We start from the raw sequence: 27,245 nt of genomic DNA, 5'->3' as shown, positions 1-27,245 counted from the left end.
GGTACTGAATTACCAGCTGGCCTGAAATCATGACAGTTCTTTATGGTGTCCAATGTGGGGCTCAAAGGGTTGAGATAATGACAGATCTGATCAGACTTTGTCTAACCGCAGTTGTGATAAGGATTCACTGTTTTGAATTAATAGTCACTCATTCTAATGCTGATTTATTGGCATTCAAAATTGTTACTCTTGATCTCAGAGTTTCAGCATGTCATACCTTACTTCCAGCCAGTATTTGCTGTCTTAGTGTTTATTGCCTGGGGGGCTTGGGCTAAGGTTCTTGTTTCATTGTACTTTATGGTAATGACTTGTAACACAATAGAATCATTGATCATGAAACTGACCTGGCCTGTGTTCCCAGTGTGGTCAACACCTCTATTGGGAGGTATATAATGGAAGTGTTTAGCAATTACACATCTTTTTTTCCCTCCTTGGGTGGTCAATCAATGAAGGAGACATTCCCTTATGTTCCCAGCTCCCCCACCAGACTATTTACAGCATAATTTGAGTGTTCTGAAGGTTTTGAATGGCCCTTGAGGACTTCCTGCTGATTGTGATGGGGATCACCATGTTGGCACACATACAGAGTGTGTTTTACCCACGACCATTTCATCTGATCTCAGAAGTTAAGCAGAGTCAGTCTTGGGTCTTGTCTTGGGTTAGACAACAATATAGGAGGACTAAAATTTTACCCGAGGCTGGACAGTCATGAGTGGCAGGGCGTGTGAGATAGTACAGGCAAGTATCTAGGCCAGTGGGCATCTTCGGTGCTTTGGAACTTTACCACTGAACAAGTGCAATATTCAGAAAAATTAGTAAAATACTTAAACAAGTTGTTTTGTCATCATGGTCATACCAGAGAGGGACAAATCATGGCAACGTGCTGGGGCTTGGCCTACAGTTACAGAGCCCTGTTCAACACTATCCAGCACTTCCACAGGGAAAAAGATATCTCTGGATCTGATGGCAAAGCAACAGACAACCCAGCTACTCCAACTACAAGAACAGCAGCTACTCAAACCCTGACAGCAACAGACAATGCAGCTGCTGGTGCTACTCAACCCCTAAGCATAGCGGCTACACCAACCCTGTTAGCAGATACTGCAGCCACTTCAACCACAGTGATAGTCACTGCAGCTAAACCAAAGGACCAATTCATGCCAATATTGGTTGCCCCTGTAGGCAAGGGGAAATGGAAACAAGAGGCACAAAAACCAACCTGTACAGTGAAGATGAAGAAGCAGTGCACTTACTACACAGAATAGCATCTGAACAAGAGTTATTATTACATGGAACAAAAAAAGAACAAGAGGTGACTTCTCGACCCTGGAACTCAACCAACATACAGAATATGCAAAAAGATTTCACCTGTCATCCAGGGAGCACATCGTCACCTGGTTGCTCTGATGCTAGGACAATGGTGCGACAGTCACGAACCAGAAGGTAGGGAAGATAAGCAGCTGGGATCACTTGCTAAGCAAGGGGGAATTGACAAAGCAATTGGAAAAGAGAAACAGTCCCTCAGCCTTAGGGGGAGGCTCTTGGCAGCTGTGGAAGAAAGGTTTCTATACAATGATGATGTTATGAGTCGTTCAGCCAAGTGGATTACTCTAGAGAAAGGCATCCAGTCTCTGAGGGAATCAGCCATTGCAGTAATGAACTATCATAGGCCGGATGCCAACAATGCATCCGTAGATCAAGATGAAGTAGAATGTACACGATCCATGGGGCGGAAATTTACACGGAGTGCACCATCATCATATGCCCACACATTGCATTCCATAACCTAGCATGACATAACACCACCAACAGTGAATGAAGTGATTTGCCAGCTACAAGAGTTCAAACAATCTCACCCCTTCCATCATTTCAGCTGTCGAAAAACTGTCCCAGGAGTTCAAACAATTGAGAGATGATCTATCCAATCTATCCAGTTCCCCACGTGTACCAACTCACACCTCAGCTGTTAACAAAAGGCATCCTACTGCTCAAGAGAGAAGATACAGAAGGTATACTCCATGGGCCACCGTATGGTTTTACCTGCGGGATCACGAACAAGACATGATGAAGGGGGATGGAAAAGCTACCTCAGCTTTGGAGGAATAGGTGTGTGAATTGGAGAACAAAGGTCAAGGCTGATCATTCCATGACAGCTACAGCTTCAGTCTCTGGTGAGCAGTTTCCCAGATGGAGTGGAAGAGCTAATTTTACTCCAGTTCCTTCTACTTATGTCTTCTACAAGACATAAGTAATCAGTGTTGTGATCACTATTCCAGGGGCCCTGCCTCCAGCCATGTGGAGGAGAGGGACAATCAGATTTACTGGACTGTGTGGATCAGATGGCCTGGCACATCAGTTCCAAAAAAATATACGGCTCTAGTAGATAATGGTTCACCCTGTAACCTGATGCCATCAAACTACTAAGGGGTAGAACCCATTTGTATTTCTGGAGTGACAGGAGGATCCCAAGAGTTGACTGTACTGGAGGCTGAAATCAGCCTGACTGGAAGAAAGTGGTAAAAGCACCCCACTGTGAGTGGTCCAGAGTCTCCATGCATCCTCAGCATAAACTAACTCAGGAGAGGGTACTTCAAAGATCCAAAAAGGTACTGATGGGCTTTTGGTATTGCTGCTTTGGAGACAGAGGAAATTAAGCACCTGTCCACCTTGCCTAGTGCATCAGAGACAATAGATAACGGTCGGTGGTGAAACACACAATGATAGTACTGTTTGTCTGCTTTGGCTCCTCCCCAGAGAGTCCTGCTTTGCTGCTCCCTGGAAAGTCCAGTTTTGGTTCCTATCTGGAAAGTTCCACTTTAGAACTCCCTGGAAAAGTCTCAACCCTTGGAGACCTTTCTACATATAGCTAGCAACTTCTTCCAACATAGGCTAGCTCCCTGCATCGGAATAAGTGTGCATTTCTGTCATTATAAAAGCCTGAGCCTCATGTGATGTAGGAGAGGCAGAACCTCATACCACCCAGGTCAACACTGCCTCCACGGGGACGCTTGCTAAGGTTGAGCCTGCCACCTTGCACTGCGATGATGATCCTCAGAGCTGGTTTCCTGTTTGTAAACTGGAGAGCCAAGGAGTGATCAGCAGGACCTGCTCACCCTTTAATAGCCCCATTTGGCTGGTGCAAAAGTGCAACAGAGAGTGCAGACTAACAGTAGCATATTGTGGCCTGAATGAAGTCAACACCATTGAGTTGCCATACCAGATATGCTAGAACTTCAATATGAACTGGAGTCAAAGGCAGCCAACGGGGATGCCACACTTGATATTGACAATGGATTTTTCCCAATTCCTTTGGCAACAGAGCACAGCCCACAGTTCGCCTTTTTTGGAGAGGCATCCAGTACACTTGGAACCAACTGCACCAGGAGTGGAACCACAACTCTATCATCTGCCATGGACTGATCCAGACTGCACTGGAACAGGGGCAAGCTACAGAACACCTGCAATACATTGATGACATTATTGTGGGGGGGATACAGCAGAAGTTTTTGAGAAAGGGAGGAAAATAGTCCAAATCCTGCTGATAGCTGGTTTTGCCATGAGTAAGGTCAAGGGACTTGCACAGGAGATTAAATTTATGGGAGTTAAATGGCAAGATGGATGTGCCCAGATTCCCACAGATGTGATCAACAAGATAACAGCAATGTCTCCAACAACTAATAAGAAAGAAACATCACACACACTTTCCATATCACAGCACATCATGTCCAGTATATAAACTGATGGGATTTACCCAAAAGGCCCAGATCACTGCTTGGGTTGGTCTGGGTATCGGATGGTGGGTGGTGAGTGGTTGTATTCTCTTCCCTTGTTATTTCCCTTATTATTATTCATGGTAGCAGTAGTAGCTTTGTGTTATACCTTAGTTACTGGGCTGTTCTTATCACAACCCGTGGGAGTTACATTCTTTTAATTCTCCTCCCTATCCCTCAGGGAGCAGGAGAAGAATGAGGGGAATGAACGAATGGCTGTGTGATTCTGAGTTACCAGCTGGGCTCAAAACACGACACAAAGGAATTGAGAAAAATGCAATGGCAATATCAATTGTGGCATACCACTTTGCTGTCTTTGACTCCAGTTCATACTGAAGTTCTAGTATGTCCGGTACGGCAGCACTCAGTGGTGGGGTGACTTCGTTCAGGCCACGATAGTCTCTTATCCATTAGATTCTCAGAGTGGGTATATGGGGCTACTAAAGGGTTAGCAATTCCTAATGATCACTCCTTGGTTCTCCAGTCTGCAGTTCAACTTATGGATGGGAATCAGGGAGTCTTGGTTGGTGCAATATTGTCACTGGCGCACTGTTGTGGTCACGATTGGCACTTGTTGATCTTCCGCCTTCAGCAATCCCGCAACAGAAGGATCCTCTGAGAGACCAGGCTAGGTGAACAGCTGCTTAATTTCCTCTGTCTCCAAGGTAACTAAACGAAAAGCCCAATGGTACTCTTTTGGGTCTTTGAAGTACCCTCTCCTGAGGTAGTCCATGCCGAGGATGCATGGAACCTCTGCTCCAGTCACAATAGGGTGCTTTTGCCATTCCTTCCCTGTCAGGCTGATTTCACTCTCCAGTACACTCAGCTCCTGGGATCTTCCTGTCACTCCAGAAATATGAATGGGTTCCACCCCTTGACAGTTTGATGGCATCAGGGTACACTGTGCACCAGTATCTACAAGAGGCTTATACTCCTGTGAGACTGATGTGCCAAGCCATCTGATTCCCACAGTCCAGTAAACCTGATTGTCCCTCTTCTCCACCTGGCTGGAGGCAGGGCCCCTCTAATAGTGATCATAAGATTCTTCACTTCTTGTACAAAGGGATTAACATTCCTATTCATAGGAGTTGGAGTAAAATCAGCTCTTCCATTCCATCTGGGAAGCTGCCCACGAAAGACTGAAGCAGCAACTTCCTTGGGAAGATCACCCCTGACCGTTGTTTTCCTCTTCGATACACACACCCATTCCTCCAGAACTGAGGTAGGTTTTCCATCCCACTTTATCATCTTCTCTGTGTTCCCACAGATAAAACCATAGGGTGGCCCGGGGCATGTACCTCCTATTTCTTCTCTCTCGAACAGTAAGGTGCCTTCTGTTAATAGCTGAGACGTGGGCTGGTACACTTGGGGAGCTGGATAGATCGCCTCTCAATTGTTTGATCTCCTGGGACAGGATTTTTTCCACAGCTGAAATGATGGAAGGGGAAAGATTTTCTTCAAACTCTTGGGTTTGATGACTCACTTCATCCAGTGTTGTTGCTGCTGCATCACTCCAGGTCATTGATGCCAATGAGTAGGCATATGATGATGGTGAACTCCATCTATACTTCTGACACATGGGTCTTGTACATATGACTTCATTTGGATCTACAGGTGCATTCCCAGCGTCCAAGTTACAGTAGATCATCTCTACAATGACTCATTCTCTCAGGTACTAGAGGAATCTCTATATCATGGTCCGCATGGCTGAGAGACATATAACGTCCTTGTAGGGATACATTTCCTTCACAGCTCCCCCTTCTCCAGCAAGTGATCCCAACTGCTTGTCTTACCTATCTTATAGTTTGTGACTGTCAGCACAATTGTCCAAGCATGGGAGCAACTAGGAAAGGGATAATGGGTTAAAACTTAAACAGGGTGTCATGGTTTAAACTCAGTCAGCCAACTCAGCCACGCAGTCTCTCTCTCACTCCCCCCCCTCCCTCCCCCCAGCCCCCAGAGGGATGGGGAGGAGTGTGGAGACAGTGTTCTCACAGGAGAATGGATATTTGGTACATGAGCTCTGAATAACTCCAAGGGATACAGCAATGCCGTGGGAGGCCCAAGGAAGCCTAAGCAAGCAAGATAAGAAGAAACTGTAATTCACTGAGTGATGAGAACTGTGGACTGTTGGCAAGCTTTCGAGGTCAAGTTCTCACACCTGTGCTTAACCAATTATATGTTAGTCACTAAGGGTCCTCAAGACAAGTATCCAATCATGATATGCCAAATTGCTGTAGGTGTGTCTAAGCAATAGTATATAAGGAGTTAATGCTTTGCAATAAATGGCTTCTTGTCTGATCATATTGATCTCTGACTGAGTCCTTTCTACGGCAAATGGTGACTGAACAGGGACCCTCTATAAGTTCACATTGAAAAGGAAGAGGGTGTGAATCGCTGGGCCATGAAGAAATCGGCTAGAATCGATCTGGCTGGACCAAGATCGGGAGGCAGAAGCCTCGGAGGAGGGAATCCTCGGATCGGAGCCTTGTGAGCCAGGAAGACACTGCGCAGTGCAAATAAGGTGAGCAGCCGGACGGTTGGAAGGGAGCTTAAGGATGGGAAAACAGTTAAGTAAAGAAGAAGAAGTAATACTTAAGCTCTTCCAACATATCCTCTCTGTGAGAGGGACAGACTATGATGAAGCTATGCTAAAAAGATTGGAGCTCTGGAGTAAGGAGAAGGAGTTAATTGTGGGAGTCAGCGAAGCTTTTAATCTCGAGACTTGGGAGAAAATTACTAAGGAAGAAGCCTCTGATTTATGGATGTTTTCAGTCCTTAAGGTGAAGGGAGCAACCCTTAAAGAGACAGACTTAAAGTTAATGTTGAAATGGTTGAAGACGCATTACCCAGAGATTGATGAGTCTACAGGATTTCAGATATCATTGTGGAATGGGGCAGAAGTTAAGCTGTGGAATGCAGCCACGAAAGGCAATGATGCTGTGAAAAGTTTGTTAGTCATTTGGAGAACTGTTTTAGAGATGTTAAAGTCAAAAAATGAGATCATGGAGAGCAGCGTGCCCCCCCCCCCCCCCGCCCTCCCCCCCGAACCTCTGCTGGTTGCCGCTGTGGCAGCGAAGATTGAAAACGAGGATGAAGATGATGCTTTTGAGTTAGGTTCTATTGACCCCGAGAAGGAGCCTGTGCATGTTCATCAGTTTGCTGTTGCTGCTCCTGAGATTCTGACGCCTGATAATGCTGATGCTGACCTGGATGGTGCTTTTGACCTGGAGCCTATTCATCCGGAAAAGAAGCCTGATTTATATCCCCCAGATCCTCATGATAAATGGGCATCTGTAAAGGGAGAAGTGAGATGGGAGGGGGATGCAGATGTATTGCACAGTTCCCCATGGTGTGTGTGCTTCCCACCTGAGATGAGAAGGTCTCTTGTATGCTCTTATCAGGGGTATCGGGCAGAATGTGTTAGACTGTGTAGTTGGGACCCCATATACATCTCCTTTCATACAGACTCTCTGTGATACTCATGTACTAGAAGTTGGTAAATATAAGTATGTCCATGTTTCTATCAACCCTTGGAAACCTTTATAGATATGGCTTGTCACTTCTTCCAACATAGGCTGGCCACCTGTGTCGGAATGAGTGTGCATTTTGGTCAGTATAAAAGCCCAAGCGTCATGCGATGTGAGGGAGGCAGATCCTCTGCGGGGACGCCCGCTAAGGTTGAACCTGCCACCTCGCACTGCAATGATGCTTCTTGGAGATGGTTTCCTGGTAGTCTTCACAAGGTCCTTGTGCCTTGCTCTACATGTGGGACCATGTAGTGGGAGTAATTATTGTCTGCATTTTGTGTTTCAAATATTGTAGTTGTGTGGAGTGTGCCTGTGGGATCCCATGTATGTGTGTGTGTGTGATGAGGGCAGACGGTGTTCTGTGTATTTTTTTTGTTTTGTTGTGTTTTCTTTTGTTGTCGGGTTCATGTAAAAGTTTTTACACCTATTGGGTAAGAATTTTATGCATGCTAAATAATTAACTAGTTCTAGTTGTTATTAGTGACTGTAGTTTTGTTGTGTATTGCTTCAAGCTTGTTTTCCAGCCAGTGTACTATCAACAGCACGTAAGGGATTTGATTCAGTGACGCTGTCAGCGTGGGTCCCTGAATAGGTTACTTGAATCACCCTCCGATACAGTGGGCTGTCCCGTACGGTTCCCACAGTGGGATGCAGACAGGCTGGTCGGACAAGGGTCTCGTCTTTCTTGGGACACTGACAGGCTGATCAAATATAAAGGGTTCAAGGAAACCCCCCTTATAATGTTACAATGTGGTCTGAGCCATAGTGGTTAGGAAGTATCGCTTTTGATTCTGTATGTGTGAGAGAAAAAAAAAAAAAAAGGGAGTGCAATGATGGAGCAAACCCCTTTGACTGTTAAAAATGTGCAGTCTGTTTCTGCAGCTGCTTCACATTCCTTTTGCATCAGAATGCTTCTGCTTTAAGGAATCACTTTAACCTGTCTATTTCTCAAGAACTGATAACCTGGGATAGGGGGTATATTTGTGTCCTCCTACCTACAGGTCCATGGCAGCTGCCTGCAAAGTTTGTCAAGCCTTGCCATGAGTGGGACAGATGAGTGGAAGAACTCGATGCATCAGCTACAGGAGCTGACCATGAATACCCCAGCAAAATGAGATAGAGAAAGAGAAAAGCAAATTATTGCAAAACATCACTTGGGGCAACTGAAAAGTAACAACTTGAATATGTGTGCTTGTAAATTATTAGAGGCTGTGATTTTGTGTATAAAACCACCTGTATGCCACGTGTTATAAAGGTTCAAGTGACTTCAATTCAGACTAATCTTAATGAAATAATGCTGCCTAGAGTAGTGGGTTGTTATGTTACACAAGTCAAGCAGTGATAGAGCAGATATACCAAATTGTATAAAACTTTTAGTAAAACTAAAAAGGGGGAGATGTGGAGACACTGTTCTCACAGGAGAATGGATATTTGGTACATGAGCTCTGAATAACTCCAAGGGATACAGCAATGCCGTGGGAGGCCCGAGGAAGCCTAAGCAAGCAAGATAGGAAGAAGCTGGAATTCACTGAGTGATGAGAACTGTGGACTGTTGGCAAGCTTTCGAGGTCAACTTCTCACACCTGTGCTTAAGCAATTATATGTTAGTCCTAAGGGTCTTCATGACAAGTATCCAATCATGATATGCCAACTTGCTGTAGGTGTGTGTAAGCAATAGTATATAAGGAGTTAATGCTTTGCAATAAATGGCTTTTTGTCTGATTACATTGATCTCTGAGTCCTTTCCGCAGCAGAGGAGAACTGAAAGAATGTAACTCCCATGGGTTGAGATAAGAACAGTCCAGTAACTAAGGTATAACACAAACCACTACTGCTACCACCAGTAATAATAATAAGGGAAATAACAAGAGAAGAGAATACAACCGCTTACAACCCGCCAACCGATACTCAGGCCAACAAAGCAGCAATCTAGCCCTTCCGGGTAACTGCCCCCAGTTTTACATCCTGAGCATGACATGCTGTGGTATGGAATATCTCTTTGGTCAGTTTCGGTCAGGTGTCCTGTCTCTGCTTCCTCCTGGCTTCCCCTCCTCCCTTCCAGAGCATGAGACTCACAAATTCATTGGTGAGAATAAACATGACTTAGCAACAACTGAAAACATCAGTGTTATCAGCGCTGTTCCCAGGCTGAAAGTCAAAACCACAGCACTGCACCATCTCCTAAGAAGGGGAAAAATGACTGTTACTGCTGAAGCCAGGATACAGGGGAAGTTTAGGTTGCATATAAAGTTCTTTACTATAAAGGTGGTAAGGCACTGGAATGGATTGCCCAGGGAAGTTGTGAATGCTCCATCCTGAAGGTGTTCAAGGCCAGGTTGGAGAGAACCTTGGGTAACATGGTTTAGTGTGAGATATCCTTGCCCCATGGCAGGGGGGTTGGAACTCAATGATCATAAGGTCCTTTCCAATCCTAAATATTCTATGATGTGCTCCCCTGGAAGACAGCTAAAATCTTTTTGTACATTCTGCAGGTCAGTGAGGGTCTGAGAAATCACCTCTTCCTCTTCTCATTCCTGTACTAATTTGTCTGGTTCAGATGTCACCCCTTCTAGCTCATGCATTAGAACTTTATCTTTGTTCACTACACAAGATTATTTTGTGCCTTTTGTTTGTTTTTCCTCTTGCTTATAGGGGCAACTGATTTGATTCAGGTGCAGTGTGTGCTACTGGGGTTGGAGTGGCTGCAATGGCTGCTGTCAGGGTTTGAGTAGATGATGTGCTTGTCACTGGGGTTGGGGTAGCTCCTCTGCTTGGAGTCTGAGTAGTTGTGTTGTCTTGTTGTTGTCATTGTTTGAGTAGCTGCTGTGCTTGTTGATGGTGTTGGGGTACTTGCTGTGCTTGGTATTTGAGTAGCTGCATTGTCAGTTGCTTTGCCATCAGATCCAGACATTTTTCTCCTGCTCCTTACAAAGCAGGGCTGTGTAGGCATAGGCCAAGCCCCAGATTTGTCCCTATCTGGTATTGCCAGGATGACAGCACACCTTGTCTAAGTGTTCTGTTATTTTTTTCCAGATTTCGCACTTGTTCAGGAGAGAAGTTCCAAAGCACTGAAGGGGCCCACTGGCCCAGGTGCTTGCCTATATGATCCCACACACCCTGCAACTCATGACTGTCCAGCCTTGGGGAAGACCTCTTGGTGGTATTCTTAAATAGTTGTTTAACCTTAGACAAGACGCAAACCCATCCCTGCTTAGCTTTGAGATCAGACAAGATCGGGCATTCTCAGGGTGGTATGGCTGTGGGTAAAGCACATATGGTATTTGTGGCAACATGTAGATTCCCAGCAAAAGCAGCAGGCAGGTTTCAAGGATATTCAAAGGATATTCAAAAACCTTTAGAATTCTCAAATGCAGATGTAAATAGTCTGGTGGGGAAGCAGAGGCTGTGAGGGAATGTCTCCTTCATAGGTTGACCCTCTGAGGGAAGAAAAAAAAATGTATAACTGTTCAAAATTCCCATTATATGCCTCTCACAGTCTAGAGGTAATGGCCACAGTGAGAATGCTTACCAGCCCAGTTTCATGATCAATGATTCTATTGTATCACAAGTCATTACCATGAAGTACAGAAAAATAAGAACCTTAGCCCAGGCCCTGAAGACGATAAACACTAAAACAGCAAATACCGGCTGCAAGTAAGGCGTGTGCCGTGGTTTAAGCCCAGCCAGGAACTCAGAACCATGCAGCTGCTTGATCACTCCTCCTCTCCCCACTCCCGGAGGGATGGAGAAGAGAATCGAAAGAATGTAAAACCCATGGGTTGAGATAAGAACAGTCCAATAACTAAAGTATAATACAAAACTATAACTACTGCTACCAATAATAATAATGAGAAGGGAAATAACAAGGGGATAGAATACAATTGCTCACCACCCGCTAACCAATATCTAGCCCAACCTGAGGAGCGATCTAGGCCTTCCAGGTAACTCTCCCCAATTTCTATACTGGTCATGATGTACTGTGGTATGGAATTCCCCTTTGGCTAGTTTGGCTCAGGTGTCCTATCTTGCCTTTACCCCAGCTTCCTGTGCCCCTCCTCACTGGCAGAGTATGAGAGACTGGACAGTCCTTGATCAGGGTAAGCATTACCTAGCAACAACTAAAACTTTAGTGTGCTATCAGCACTGTTCTCAGACTAAAGTAAAAAACTCAGCAACTGCACCAGGTACTAGGAAGGAGAAAATAACTGTTACAGCTGAACCCAGGATACCTTTCTTCCTTCAAACAGCAACTTGATAAAATTTAGTGCATCATAAGCCCCTAACCAGACAGAGGCATACTGTAGGACGGCCGTGAGAGACCACACCTCTGTGAACCTATAACCCAAATCATAATTCCTTCTGGATTAAAAAAATGATAAAGCAGGCAAGTACACATTGGTTCTGCTCTCATTACTACTAGGCTGAGCTATTTAAAGGGAAGCACACGTTGCTGCTTTCAGGGAATTTCTTGTTTCTAGGTTTCACAAACAGAGCCACAGAAGTGCAGGAGATTCAGCCTTAGACCTACAATCATCTCCCAGGTGTCCCCAGGTTCCACCATGCCAATCTGAACCCAGTGCAGCTTGCAGGCTAGTGACTAGAAATCATTCCCAAACAACTTGTACCAGAAGTATGGGCCTGGATGATGATTCAGTGATATCTGATGATGTATTTCTTCTTAATCTCTGTTCTCTCTATGCAGTAATGATCTGATGCAATACTAATTTTCCTCTGTACTTTACTTATATATATATATCTCTAATTTGCTTTAGTATACTTATTTACTATATATATAAATATATTATATTTATATTATTATTGATATATATTTGATATATATATCAAATTAGCGTACTTGTTTGCTTTAGCGTGCCTGATCACTTTAATGTGTTTGTTTAATAAACTGTGTATATTATACAGGTAGCGTGTGGTTGTTTTGTGGCATACCCTGCCTGTTAGCAGAACCATTCAACCAAAGACTTCATTAGCTATCTGAAGGCAGGAAATTCCTTTTGTGTCCAACACTTTTCTCTCTTCCCAATCTATCTATTTATAGCCCACCTTCTCCAAGATCTTCCATCTGAAGAGCTCAAAAACTTACCCATGAATTAAAGTTTAGAGCACTTTGGTAAATTGCTACACTGATTTCACAGGCTGAGTAACTTAACCACTAACACTGGAACTGGGCTAGGATGAGAAGCCTGTTGTTTCTGTATATGCTCCCATTCCTAACAGCTGAATAGAATTCTCCTGGGTGCTTCTAATTACCAAAACAGTGCACAAATAGTTCTGCTCTCCTCTCCAGTCCAAGACTATTTTGGTTTAATTAGGTAGTTCTCCAAGGTGGAATGCATGAATGTGAATGTGTCTACTACTCAGCTAGGCACTGCCTACAAGTTTGGGTTTAGCACACAGAGGGTAATTCTCTCTCTCACCTGTTCTTAACAGCAATAAGGCGAGCTGCCAAGCCAGAATTGTATTTGTTTCAGTTTGTGAAAAACTGTAAGCAACAGAGCTGGTACTGGTATCATCTGTAGACAGTTTTAGGTCCCAATGCTAAACCTGCTGCATCCAAGTCACAGTAATGTTCAAGTCTAAAGAACTAGAAACTGTTATTTAAGATTAAAGTAAATTTCAACAAGAATGATGGAAATAAAAATGCCCTGTCAGCTTAGGAAGAGTTCCTGAATGAACGAAAAGCTATTTCCACACTTATGGTTATCAATGCGGAAATATGCAGCATGGCACAAAAGCAAAGTTTCATTTAAACTATCTGCAACTCAGGCATCTGAGAGGCCAAGTAAATGTGTGCTGTTTCTACATGCATACTTGAGTATTTTGCTTCAAAACTGCGGCTCATAATCTGGCTGGTCCTCTGAAATGAGAAGCTAGGAACATAGATGTGTTTCTATTTCTTCTAGATGGCCTTGAGCAAATTACAACCTCTCAGCCTACATTTCTTCATCTGCAAAATGGGGATAATATTATTAACCTATCCACTTCAGAGTGTTTAATGATGATTAATTCATGTGAGAAAATCACTCTAAAGACATAAGAGCCCTATATGTGATAAGTCATTATTTACCATTTGAAAAGTAATCTGAATAAAATCAGATATGCAAATCATTTGTTTACAGGTAGCAATAATATAATTTGTGACTATTCAATCTTGAATTAGTCTCACTTTAAACATCCCTTTCAATCATATTTCCAGTTACTTAGGGAAAATGACAGTATGGAATACTTTTTGTGAAAGCAGAGCAAGTAATGAGGTAGTAATTAGGTAAGGGCCTAATAACATCTAAACCCAATTATTTGCCTTCAGAAGACTGTCCCTGCCATTTGGGCTGTATAAATATCTCAGTCTCAAACTTGGTTCTGTTGTTCAGAACCTCCAACAAACTACAGTGGAAGTGGATGCTGCTTTTCTGAAATGCAGATCCATGCTTGCAAAGCTCATGATAAATCCAAGATCATTTCCACTAGTGACCCAATTCAGATGACTTTGACTCTGCACAGTTTTAACTGCTTAACCTTCTACATCCAAGTATTTACCACAGTTGATACACGCACATAAGCCACCTCCATCTGTAAATGTCTGTAGCATCAAAACCTGCTCTGCCACACAACTCATGCATGAGATTTCTCTGTCATACCCCCAAACTCTAAAAGTTTACCGACGAAATAACTAGCTCACAATATGACTTTATATTACAGAAGAACACTAATGGGTGATCAAACATTTAATCATTTCTTGGTAACAAGGATGTAACAAGACACATACAAAATAAATATTTAAAATGAATTTTCATTTTTTCCTCCAGGAAGCTACACAGTACTTGCCTAAAAAATAGCAATCGTTGATGGAGAAAGACAGAATTAACATTTGCACAACTGTTTTTCCTAGAGCCCCATTTTCAAACAAAAAATTAAATAAAACTTAAAAGTCCTTCAGTCTCTTGGCACACTGTATGATCTAATTGAAAAGGAAGAAAGCATTTATTAGATCATATTACTCAAAAACACTACATTTCAAGAAATTATTAACATAAATCCCCCTTTGGGTGGAAACTTGCCTTTTGAAGAAAAATGGGAAGAATACTTAAGGAAAAGAGAATGAAAGAAATATGAATCATGGCAAACATTTCTTTCTAAAGGAAAAAATCTAATTTAAAAATATAACCACAATTTTTACCTTTCTCTACAAGAAAACAAGTGAAGACCTATTTTTATATTAATTGTGTACACAAAAGTGGGTCTCAGTTTTGCAGAAAAAGTAGTACATTATTATTATTTATCAGTAAATAAAATCTAAGTTCTGAAAAAAAATATTTTTGGGAGCTTAAAAATTCTACTTGAAATATCAAAAAATTATAAAGCGGACAGTAAACACCTCATCTTTTCTTTGCCACTGGGATCTCTGCCATCTGGACTATTTTACGATGTGACCACTGTTATAGGTGACATGACAAATGAATTGGAGATATCTTGTAGTAAGCGTGGCACAGGTAAGCATGGGACAGCCAGGCAGGCAGGGTCACTTCAAACGAGCCAGCACCCTTCCTCTTCACATCCAACCATGAGCTCCCAACGCCTTTGGGGTATTTTGCTGTTTCTCAGTCCCATTTGGGAGTCATTTCAAGTCATGAACTCAGCAAAAACCTCAAAGGCAGCAGGATGTTTTCCGCTAAGAGGGCAAGTTTAATTACCTCTGAACCAAAAGAACTGGTGCAAGAGAGCAACAAACTAAAGTCTCATATTTCACTGGTAGCAAGTCAGTATCCATGTCATGTAACTCTATCTTGAGACAGAGCTAAGGAACTTAGCTATCTTAGTATTTTAACTTACTTCAGGCAAATGCATTCATGTGGCTATACCATATCCGAGCTAGCTCAGGTACCAAGACAGCAGCAGACCAACATAAGCATAGAACTCCCATGATCTAACTCACCAAACATCTCCAGCAGGTTTTGCAAGCTTTTATGTAGCCTACAGTGCAATGACTATGCTGCTAGCAATACTTGAGTTAACTAGCTTAAAATTGCCACAAGCTGTGGCACCTGCTTCGCAGACATATCTTCAGGCTGTGGTTCAACATTCAGCCTCAATCCTGAGTAAACTCATCCCTCCCTGTCTCCAACTACTCAGCTCCACCATCCTACCCTTCCAACCCTGACATAATCTGCTGACAGACATCTGTGACACTGCACAGTCAACCAGATCAGGAAACCACGGTGGCTGAAATATAATCCAGGAAGAAAAAAAAAAAAGCAATAAAGTCAACAACAAAGTCTGGGTTTAAGCTGGATCCCAACCCAGGCCACTGACAGCATCACCGATGTGCCACCCTAAAATTGTTAAAAGACAGAAACAAGCAGTCATAAAAAAAAAAAAAAAAAAAAAAAAGATATCCTTCCCGGATAACTCACACGATCATTAAGGAAATTTTTGAACAAGGGACTGAGGCTGCTGCTCACAACTGCTCTAACTTGGGACGAGCATAGCCACAGTTCAAAGGGCCAGCCCAATTTCACCTATCGTTGGCTCTGCATCTCCCCCACCACATTTGTGCTGGCATCTGACATGACCATTGTGTCTGTGTTACTGGATTCCTCTTACCCCCAGCAGGCTGAATGCAAGCTTTAGTACAAAAGTGGTTGAGGGGTTCACCCTTTTTATAACAGTGAAGTGGCAGCCTATGCAAACAAACAAGAGGAACCCCAAAACCAGCAACTGCACGGTGCAGCCCTATGTCCTAACACTCCACTACAAAAAAAATAAGTCTCAGTGCAATTGCTGCTCTGAGGGCCTCAAGATGGCAAGCTCTGAGCTAGCAAATCCATCTGGAAGACTGAAGCTCCAGATTAAAACCAAATACAATTTCACAAGATCAAAAGAGGAAAGGAATACATGGGATATCCAAATCAACCTGAAAAGACAGGTTATGAACAGGATTTCTGGAGTGGAGACCTGCAAAGATATTAGAGACACTGAAGACAATTCCCAAACAGTACCCTAGTCACATCTACTCACAGAATCTGCAGTAGGAACAGGACACTTCAATTACATCAACAAAATTTAAATATTATCTCATCTACACAGCTTAGCTATCAGTGAGACAGGACACATACAGACTTGCCCACTCCAAAATAAAGGTAGCACTCTTTGAACTCTTTTGTGAATAGTTTTTACTTTAATTATAATTTTAAAAAATTAAGATCCGATAATTCATTTCACAATTCTTGACACGATATAATACCAGTGGGTACTTAATTCACAGTAATAAGAACATAGACAAATATTGACTATAAAAAGTGATGATCATAGAATCATAGAATAGTTAGGGCTGGAAAGGACCTTAAGATCATCTAGTTCCAGCACCCCTGCCATGGCCAGGGACACCTCACACTAGACCATATCACCCAAGGCTTCATCCAACCTGGTATTGAACACTGCCAGGGATTCACAACTTCCCTGGGCAACCCACTCCAGTGCCTCACCATCCTAACAGGAAAGAACTGCTTCCTTATATCCAATCTAAACTTCCCCTGCTTAAGTTTTAATCTATTACCGCTTGTCCTACCACTACAGTCCCTTGTGAAGGGAGGTGGTTGCTGCCACAGCTGTGAAGACTGAGGACTGGGATGAAGACGATCCTCTCGATTCAGGACCTATTGACCCCGAGAAGGAGCCTGTGCACGTTCATCAGTCTGCTGTTGCTGCTCCTGAGATTCTGACGCCTGATAATTCCGATGCTGACCTGGATAGTCCTTTTGACCTGGAGCCTATTCATCCGCAAAAGAAGCCTGATTTATATCCCCCAGATCACAGAATCACAGAATCACAAGGGTTGGAAGGGACCTCAAAAGATCATCTAGTCCAACCCCCCTGCAAGAGCAGGGTAACCTAGAGTACATCACACAGGAACTTGTCCAGGCGGGCCTTGAATATCTCCAACATAGGAGACTCCACAACCTCCCTGGGCAACCTGTTCCAGTGCTCTGTCACTCTTACAGTAAAGACGTTCTTCCTGATGTTAACGTGGAACCTCCTATGCTCCAGTATACATCCATTGCCCCTTGTCCTATCACTGGATATCACTGAAAAAAGCCTAGCTCCATCATCCTGACACCCACCCTTTACATATTTGTAAACACTGATGAGGTCACCCCTCAGTCTCTTCTTCTCCAAGCTAAAGAGACCCAGCTCCCTCAACCTCTCCTCATAAGGGAACTGTTCCACTCCCTTAATCATCTTTGTGGCTCTGCGCTGGACTCTTTCAAGCAATTCCCTGTCCTTCCTGAACTGAGGGGCCCAGAACTGGATGCAATATTCCAGATGCAGCCTCACCAAGGCAGAGTAGAGGGGGAGGAGAACCTCTCTTGCCCTACTAACCACACCCTTTCTAATGCACCCTAGGATGCCATTTGCCTTCTTGGCCACAAGGGCACGTTGCTGGCTCATGGTCATCCTCCTATCCACCAGGACCCCCAGGTCCCTTTCCCCTTCACTCCTTTCCAGCAGGTCAACCACCAACCTGTACTGGTACATGGGGTTGTTCTTCCCCAGATGCAAGACTCTACACTTGCCCTTGTTGAATTCCATCAAGTTTATCCCTGCCCAACTCTCCAGCCTGTCCAGGTCTCACTGAATGTCAACACAGCCTTCTGGTGTGTCAGCTACTCCTCCCAATTTAGTGTCATCAGCGAACTTGCTGAGGGTACACTCAGTTCCCTCATCCAGGTCGCTGATGAAAATATTGAACAGCACTGGTCCCAGCACCGACACCTGAGGGACTCCACTAGTCACAGACCTCCAGCTAGATTCTGCCCCATTGACCACAACTCTCTGCCTTCTTCCTTTCAACCAGTTCTTGACCCACTTCACTACTACTTGATCATCAAGCCCACATTTCCTTAGCTTATCTATGAGGATGCTGTGGGAGACAGTATCAAATACCTTACTGAAATCAAGAAAAACCACATCTACCACTCTACCATCATCCCTCCACCTAGTCACTTCCTCATAAAAGGCTGTAAGGTTGGTCAAACATGACTTCCCCCTCATAAAACCATGTTGGCTATTCTTAATGACCTTCTCATCCTTGATATGTCTAGAGATGGCATCAAGAATAAGACGTTCCATCACCTTTCCAGGGACGGAGGTAAGGCTGACCGGTGTATAATTACTCAGGTCCTCCTTCTTGCCCTTCTTATAGACTGGCGGGACATTTGCCATTCTCCAATCCTCAGGTACCTCTCCCATTTCCCACGATTTACCAAAGATGATGGAGAGTGGCCTAGCAATGACCTCCGCCAGCTCCCTCAGAACCGTGGGTGCATTCATAGAATCATAGAATAGTTAGGGTTGGAAAGGACCTTAAGATCATCTAGTTCCACCCCCCTGCCATGCAAAGGGACACCTCACACTAGACCATATCACCCAAAGCTTCATCCAACCTGGCCTTGAACACTGCCAGGGATTCACAACTTCCCTGGGCAACCCACTCCAGTGCCTCACCATCCTAACAGGAACGAACTTCTTCCTTATATCCAATCTAAACTTCCCCGGCTTACGTTTGAACCCATTACCCCTTGTCCTACCACTACAGTCCCTTGTGAAGAGTCCCTCTCCAGCATCCCTGTAGGGCCCCTTCAGGTACTGGAAGGCTGCTATGAGGTCTCCATGCAGCCTTCTCTTCTCCAGGCTGAACAAACACAACTTTCTCAGCCTGTCTTCATATGGGAGGTGTTCTAGTCCCCTGATCATTCTCGTGGCCCTCCTCTGGACTTGTTCCAACAGTTCCATGTCCTTTTTATGTTGAGGACACCAGAACTGCACACAATACTCCAAGTGAGGTGTCACGAGAGCAGAGAGGCAGGATCACTTCCTTCGACCTGCTGGTCACGCTCCTTTTGATGCAGCCCAGGATACGGTTGGCTTTCTGGGCTGTAAGCGCACACTGCTGGCTCTTGTTCATTTTCTCATTGACTAACACACCCAAGACCTTCTCCACAGGACTACCATGAATTTCCTTTTTGCCCAACCTGTAGCTGTGCCTGGGATTGCTCCCACCCAGGTGTAGGACCTTGCACTTGGCATGGTTAAACTTCATGAGGTTGGCATCAGCCCACCTCACAAGCATGTCAAGGTCCCTCTGAATGGCATTCCTTCCCTCTAGCATATCAACAGAAACACACAGCTTGCTATCATCGACAAACTTGCTGAGGGCACGCTCAATCCTACTGTCCATGTCACCGACAAAGATATTAAACAAGACTGGTCCCAACACCCATCCACCGATTTTTAGATGTCCAGATGGCATAGCTGATACCTAACCCAATCCTCACCTACCAAAGCAAACTTCTCTTTTGCCCTAACTCCTTCGGGGTCTACAGGAATCTGGGGCCCCCAGGAAGAGTCTGCAGGAGTAAAGACAGAGGCAAAGAAAGCATTCAGCACTTCTGCCTTCTTTATATCCTCTGTTTCCAGGGCACCCACCTCGTTCAACAGTGGGCCTATATTGCCTCTTGTGTTAGTTTTATTTGCTATGTATTTGAAGCCCTTTCTACTGTCCTTAACCCGACTAGCAAGATTAAGTTTCAAGGAGGCCTTAGCTGTCCTAATTGCCTCCCTACATCCACTAACAACTGTCCTGTATTCCTCCCAAGTGGCCAGCCCCTCTTTCCATAATCCATAGATTCTTTTTCCACGTGAGTTTGCCCAGCAGCTCCTTGTTTAACCACGCTGGTCTCCTAGATCCCTTACTTGATTTCCTACCCATTGGGACACTCCGATCCTGAGCTTGGAAGAAGTGGTCCTTGAATGCTGACCAACTATCATGAGCCCCTTTACCACCTAGTACCCTTTCCCATGAGACTTCCCTTAGAAGTTGATTGAACAGGCCAAAGTTGGCCCTTCAGAAATCCAGAACTGTGGCCTTGCTAGGTATCCTATTCCTCCCACACAGGATCCTAAACTCCACCATCTCATGGTCACTGCAGCCAAGGCTGCCATTGACCATCACCACTTCAACCAGACCCTCCTTGTTGGTGAGTACTAAATCTAGCAGCTCTCCTCTCCTAGTTGGTATGTCCACCATTTGCATTAAGAAGTTATCATCAATGCACTGGAGGAACCTCCTAGACTGTTAATGATTGGCTGTGTGTGTCTTCCAACAAATATCGGGGTATTTAAAATCCCCCATGAGGACCAAGTCATGAGGCTACTTCCAGTTGCCTGTAGAAAGCCTCATCAACTCCTTCGTCCTGATCAGGAGGTCTATAATAGACTCCCACAACTGTATCACTCGTACCAGTCTGTCCCTTAATTCGCACCCACAGACATTCCACTTTCTCCTCATGTGCCCCTGGACAGAACTCAATACATTCTAGTTGCTCTCTCACATAAAGAGCAAATCCACCACCTCGCTTTGCTGACCTATCTTTCCTAAAAAGGTCATAGCCATCCATGACCACATTCCAGTCATGTGAGCTGTCCCACCATGTCTCTGTAATTGCCACTAGATCATAACCTTTAGGCTGCACACAGACTTCTAACTCCTTCTGTTTATTCCCCATGCTGCATGCACTGGTGTACAGGCATTTCAGGGAACAAGCAGAGCATGCTGATGGTACTCTCGGGAGGCAGGAGGCCTTCTGGTCTTCACTAATACTAGAACAATGCCCCACTAGTTCAAACCCAGCTACGACCCCCTTGAACTTTGAATCTAACCTGAAGCTCTGTGAGTGAGCTCTGCTAACTCTTATCCTAGTACCTTTTTTCTCCTGCAGGAAAGTATATTACACCTTCATCACGACACTCCATTTTAACCAAGATATGTAGTTCTTTAGTATAATTTCACATTGAAGCTGAAGTGTTCAATTTTTATTAGCCAATTTGCAGAAATTATGAAAAGCTTCCCTATGATAAAATATAATTGTGGCACATCAGCCTAACAAAGGCTTAATTAATGGTCTCCTGGGTCTCTTTTCCACTGGAGCAGATCTGTTGCAGAAGAGTCTTAAATTTCCTTACAGAGGGGTATACCATGAACTGGGAATAATTCTATGTGGTTATGTCCAACACCTTAGGCCTGTCTGACACTAATGTACTGTTCTGGGTTAGGCTGTAAAAGTTTTTTTCCTTCTTAGTAGGTGGTGCAGTACTGTATTTTCAACTTTAGTCTGAAAATAGTGCTGATAACACACTGATGTTTTTAGTTGTTGCTAAGTAATGCTTACTCCGACTGCGAACTTTTCCATGTCATGCTTTGCCAGTGCAGAGGGGTGCAGGAAGCCGGGAGGAAGCGGAAACAGGACACCTCACCCAAAGTAACCACAGCACGTCATGCCCAGTATAGAAACTGGGGGGAGTTACCTGGAAGGCCCAGATCATTCCTCAGGTAGGGCTGGGTATCAGTCAACAGGTGGTGAGCAATTGTATTGTACATCATTTGTGTTTATTGTCTTTTCCTCTTTTAGTTTCAGATTCTCTCCCTTGTTATTTCCCTTATCATTATTATTACTGGTGGTAGGAGTATTAGTTTCGTATTATACCTCAGTTACTGGACTGTTCTTATATCAACCTGTGGAATTTACATTCTTTCAATTCTCCTCCCCATCCCTCCGGGAGTGGGGGGAGAAGAAGGGGGAAGTGAGCAAGCAGCTGCATGGTTCTGAGTTACTGGCTGGGCTTAAACCATGACATCCAACAGGGAAATTATTCTTCACCAGATTCTACTACCTTGAAAATTAACTGAAGGAACCCAAACAGATGACTGATTATTCTATGATCACCGATTACTGGTATAACAGGTTACTACCCATGCAGAACAAGCAATGCAGAGCAGATTCTCTTACTGGTCATCCATATCAAGGGTCAGTGGTTATGTAGATCACAGCAATGACAAGAACGAGCTGTTCAAAAGTAGACACATTCCTGCACACTTTATTTCAGACAAGGCACATTTTTTACATCATATATGTGTTACTCAGTTTTCTTACTCTTAGCTAAACCAGCATGTGACAAAGCAATACACACTGAAGTCCTCAATTATAGCCGAGGAGCTCTAGCATGCATCTTAGAGGCAGCTTTAAGAAATTTCAATCATATGAGAAAAATGAGCAGAAAAATTAAAAGGTGTGGTGACTGGGCAAATGCACTTGTGCCAGTGATGCACTAAATATGCCCATGAGTTCCTCCTGCACCCACAGAGAGTTCACTGCAAGGCTAGAACATACAAGACCAAAAACCTCCTTGCTAAATTAGCAGGGCTCACTTGCCTCAGATCACAAGCACAATCTGAAAGAAAAGGTATCTCGAGTTTTGAATTACAGCCACACAATGAACCAACCTCCAAACTTCCAGGAATCATTTCTGCTTGGCTCTTTCAAACCTGTTTTAAATTTAATCAACGTTTTTAAGACAAGACATAAATTTCTGACTCATCTCATCTCCTCTTCAAGTTAGCCCAGGAGATGACTCAGTTCGGCGGCACCAGCCAGGCCTTGCACAGGGCCTACCTGCAGGCCCGTGTTTTACAAAGGAGAATGACCAGCCCTGTGCCTGGAGAAAACACAGAGAAGGGGAATGAAGATGAAAAATGTCTGCAGGAGAACGCCAGCACACACACTGCATGCGTATGGACTGTAACAATCTCTACACTATGTCAGGGTGAGCACCCAGGCAGCAGACACAGGGCAAGCCCTGATTCTGACACCTTCCAGTCATCCACCTAGCATGAAATCATAGAATAATTAGGGTTGGAAAGGACCTCAAGATCATCTAGTGCCAACTCCCCTGCCATGGGAAGGAACACCTCACACTAAACCATGTTACCCAAGATTCCATCCAACCTGGCCATGAATACTGCCAGTGAATGGAGCATTCACAACCTCCCTGGGCAACCCATTCCAGTGCCTCACCACCCTCACAGTAAAGAACTTCCTCCTTATATCTAATATAAATTTCCCTTGTTTAAGTTTTAACCCGCTACCCCTTGTCGTGTCACTACAGTCCCTAACGAAGACTCCCTCCCCAGCATCCTTGTAGGCCCCCTCCAGATACTGGAAGGATACTACGAGGTCTCCACGCAGCCTTCTCTTCTCCAGCTTTCTCAGCCTGTCTTCATATAGGAGGTGCTCCAGCCCACTGATCATCTTCATGGCCCTCCTCTGGACTTGTTCCAACAATTCTATATCCTTTTTATGTTGAAGACACCAGAAACACACACAATACTCCAAATGGGGTCTCACAAGAGAAGAGTAGATGAGCAGGATCACCTCCTTTGACCTGCTGGTCATGCTCCTTTTGATGCAGCCCAGGATGCAGTCCCTGCATCTGCCTTCCAAGACTTGGGTGGTGTGGTCAGAGCATTTGCCAGTGAACACTGAGGCAAAGAAGTCACTGAGAACCTCAGCCTTCTCCAAATCCAGGGTAGCCAGTTCTCCTGATAGCTTCCAGAGGGGGCCCATGTTGTCCCTACTTTGTCTTTTGTTTGCTACATACCTATACAAGCTTTTCCTGTTATCTTTCATATCCCTTGACAGATTTAATTCTAACTTGGCCTTAATTTTCCTGACCTGGTCCCTAGCTTCCTGGACAACATCCCTGTATTTTTCCCAGACTGCCTATTCTCACTTGCACCTTTTATAAGTTTCCTTTTTCCTTGCTTCCTCAGAAGCTGCTTACCCATCCAAGGAGGTCTCCTGGCCCTCCTGCTACACTTCCTTCTAGTTGGGATGCAATACTCCTGAGCTTGTAGCATGTGATCCTTGAATATCAACCAGCAGTCTTGCCCCCCCCCCCCCCTCTAGGTCCTTACCCCATGGAACCTTACTGAGCAGATTTGTGAAAAGGCCAAAGTCTGCTCTCTAAAAGTCCAGGGCAGTGAGCTTGCTGCACACTCTTCTCACTGTCCTGAGGATCTCAACTCTACCATCCCATGATCACTGTAGCAAAGGCTGCCTTGGAGCATCACATTCCCCACAAGCCCTTCTCTGTTGGTGAGCAAGAGGTCAAGCATGGCACCTCTCCTTGTCAGCTCCTGTATTATTTGCAAGAGGACATTGTCTTCCACACAATCAAGCCTCCTGGATTGCTTGTGCTGGGCCATACTGTCCCTCCAACAGATATCAGGATGGTTTTTAAGTCCCCCATGAAGACAAAGGCCTAGGAGTGTGAGGCTGCGCCTACCTGTCTATAGAGCGCTTTGTCCATACAGTCCTCCTTATCAGGCAGTCTGACACAGATCCCTACAATAATGTCCCCCATCGCTGTTCTCCCCTTGACCCTGACCCACAAACTCTCTGTTGACTGTTCATCTGTCCCCAGAGTTCCATACTCTCCAGCCTATCCCTAACATAAATAGCTACTCTACATCTCCATCTGCCTGGGCTGGCTGTTATAAAGAGCCTATAACCTTCCATTCCAATACTCCAGTCATAGGAACCATTCCACCACGTTTCTGTGATGCTAATGATACCATATCCCTGTAGCTGTGCACACATCTCCAATTCCTCATTTACTCCCCTGTTGGGGGTCGAGCATGGGCACTTGAACAGGCCTACAGCAAGCTGTGAGAAAGTGAACTTATGACCCCAGGTTAAAAGAAGAAGAAGTGTCAAGAACAGCAAAACAGGAATGCAATAACAGGATGCCAGTAATTGCAGAAGCATGATGTAACGCTAAGCTGAAGCAAAGGTGTGAAACCAATCAGGAGAGGTAAAGGGGAGCGTGTATCCCTCGTGGGCAAAGCGAAGCAGCCAATCAAGTAATGCGTGATCGCGTGTAAGACAGTATATTAAGAGCAGCCTTGTAATCAATAAACGGAGCATTTTGTGAACCTACATCGTATCGGTGTTTTCTCCCCTCCACCTGGCCGCGGCACTCCCCCTACTATGGGTGGTTGTATAGAGGCATCTGAGCTGAGCTCCTAATAAATCTGACTCATTGGCTGGAGTAGCTGAGATACCTCTGCATTGCTCCAAGCATTTATTGCAGGTGCTGGCAATTGACTGGGAGTGTTGAGATGGATCGATACTCCCCCTCCCCCAACACATCTAGTTTAAAGCTGCCTTGACCAGCCTGGCAAGTATCTTCCCAAAGCAGCTTTTCCCCTTTGTCAGGTCAGCTCCACTATCCTTCAAGTAGACCTGTCCTCCCAAAATGAGTCCCATGCTCTAAATAACCAAACCCTTAACTATGGGACCACTATTCTAACCATTTATTAACCTTCCAAATCTGCCTAGCCTTTCCAAGGTACTCCCCTTTAATCTGACAGATTGATGAAAAAACTATCTGAGCTCCGGAGCCCCTAACCACCAGAGCTCTGTAGTCCTTAATGTTCTCTAGGATACTGCTATCTATATCACCAGTACGCACACAGACCACCAGAAACAAGTAACAGTCAGCGGGACTTACTAGACCAGGCAGCCTCTCAGAAGCATCCTTGATTTGAGACCCTATCAGGCAATACTCCTCCCTCGAGACTGAGTCAGGCCGACAGATGGGTATCATTTTACCTTTCAAAGCAGAGGCATGCGTCGTTGCAAAAGGGTATTCCGGCACCGCCGCCAACAACTAAAGGGCTGGGGGGGCTCTCGGTGCCCCTTCTCCCAGGAGAGGCGGTCATGGAGCAGGCTGGCAGGAGGATGCCAGCCTAGCCCGTTCTGTTCCAGGGGCTTGCTCAGCGTCCCCCAGGCCTCGGCCCGACTACAGCCACGATCCGCCTTACCCACCAGCAGTGACGCCAGCGACATCACGTTCCCGCCCACCGCCTCAATACCGCCTACCTCCCAGTCCCAGGAAGCCGCTTCATCCCTTCCATCTTCTCCCCTCCCCCACTCCCCGCCCGTCCCGGGCCCCGGCAGCGTCCCTCCTCCCGCGGCCCTGCCCTGTCTCCTTGGCCTTTACCTTTTCGTACTCCTGGCGGAGGCGATCCACCAGCGCGCGGCTGAGCGGCGAGGCGCCATTGAAGGCCTCCATGCCCGCCGGGCCAGGCCCGCAGTCTCTGAGGGTGCCGCTCCGCGGCGCAAAGAGGGCGGCGAGGGGTAGGAAGCTGTGGGACCGGGCCGATCTCCTCAACAGAGCGAGTAAGTCCTATAAAAATGTTTGTAGAAGACGAAGCGCCTGCTACACAGCCACATCCACGCGAGTATCGTCACCACCTAAGCCCAGAGAAGCATCTCACACTCGCATTATGGGCCGCACCGCAGCCTGGGCCGGGAAAGTGCCTGCAGCTGGGTGCTGACCGCCGCCTGAGCTGCTGCACTCTGGGTAGTCAACCAAACCGCCCGGCAGCTCGTCGCGCCCGCGGGAAACGCCCGGCTGCGAGCAGCGAGAGGCAGCCGCAACGGCTCTCTCCACCACTGCGGCGGATTAAGAGCGATTGGCTGCCTCAGCAGCCCTCACACTGCATTTATTCAGAGCACAGGTCCAGGCCTTGAGTGCATAACATCGAGCCACCCTATGCAAAGGGGTTTGATAGGCCTACAGTTACAGAATCACAGACTGGTTGGGCCTGGAAGTGACCTTAAAGCTCATTTAGTTCCAACACCCTGCCATAGGGAGGGACACGTTCTATTAAACCAAGTTGCTCCAAGCCCTATCCAGCCTGGCCTTGAACAGGAATGGGGCAGGCACAGCTTCTCTGGGCAACCAGTACTACTGACTCACCGCCCCTCACAAGGAAGAAATTTGTTCAAATATCTAAATACACAGAACAATGCATCTTTTATAAAAGAGAGGTGACATTACAATAACTGATGCCAAGCATCATAAAATGGGTTGATAGGGACCTTAAAGCACAGGCAAACACCTTCCACTAGATAAGGTTGCACAAAGCCCCATCCAAATACATGCTCTGTAGAGCTGGTGGTGTCAGGACATCCAGAAGTGAATAGAAAGTAGGGTGAAGCGATCACCTGGGTCAGGGCAATCCCAA

At 45.3% G+C, this 27,245-nt stretch overlaps 1 protein-coding gene across 4 annotated transcripts in view; it reads right to left on the bottom strand.

Moving 5' to 3' along the window:
- Positions 1–26,545, bottom strand: part of LOC117438279 (unconventional prefoldin RPB5 interactor 1-like) — a 103,566-nt gene extending 77,021 nt beyond the window's left edge. For 3 of the 4 annotated variants that reach the window (XM_034073810.1, XM_034073808.1, XM_034073809.1), the window contains exon 1: positions 26,216–26,545. In XM_034073810.1, the coding sequence (XP_033929701.1) occupies positions 26,216–26,287 (72 nt within the window). In that variant the 5' untranslated portion in view covers positions 26,288–26,545. Of the gene's footprint in view, positions 1–25,824; positions 26,020–26,215 lie in introns of those variants that run through there. The other variant, XM_034073811.1, reaches the window with a different exon arrangement.
- Between the last annotated feature and the right edge of the window lie 700 nt (positions 26,546–27,245).

This window comes from Melopsittacus undulatus, assembly GCF_012275295.1.
Source record: "Melopsittacus undulatus isolate bMelUnd1 chromosome W unlocalized genomic scaffold, bMelUnd1.mat.Z SUPER_W_unloc_4, whole genome shotgun sequence".
Classification (NCBI taxonomy): Eukaryota; Metazoa; Chordata; class Aves; order Psittaciformes; family Psittaculidae; genus Melopsittacus; species Melopsittacus undulatus.
Note: the sequence above shows the minus strand (reverse complement) of the source record. Positions and strands in the feature narration are given on the sequence as shown.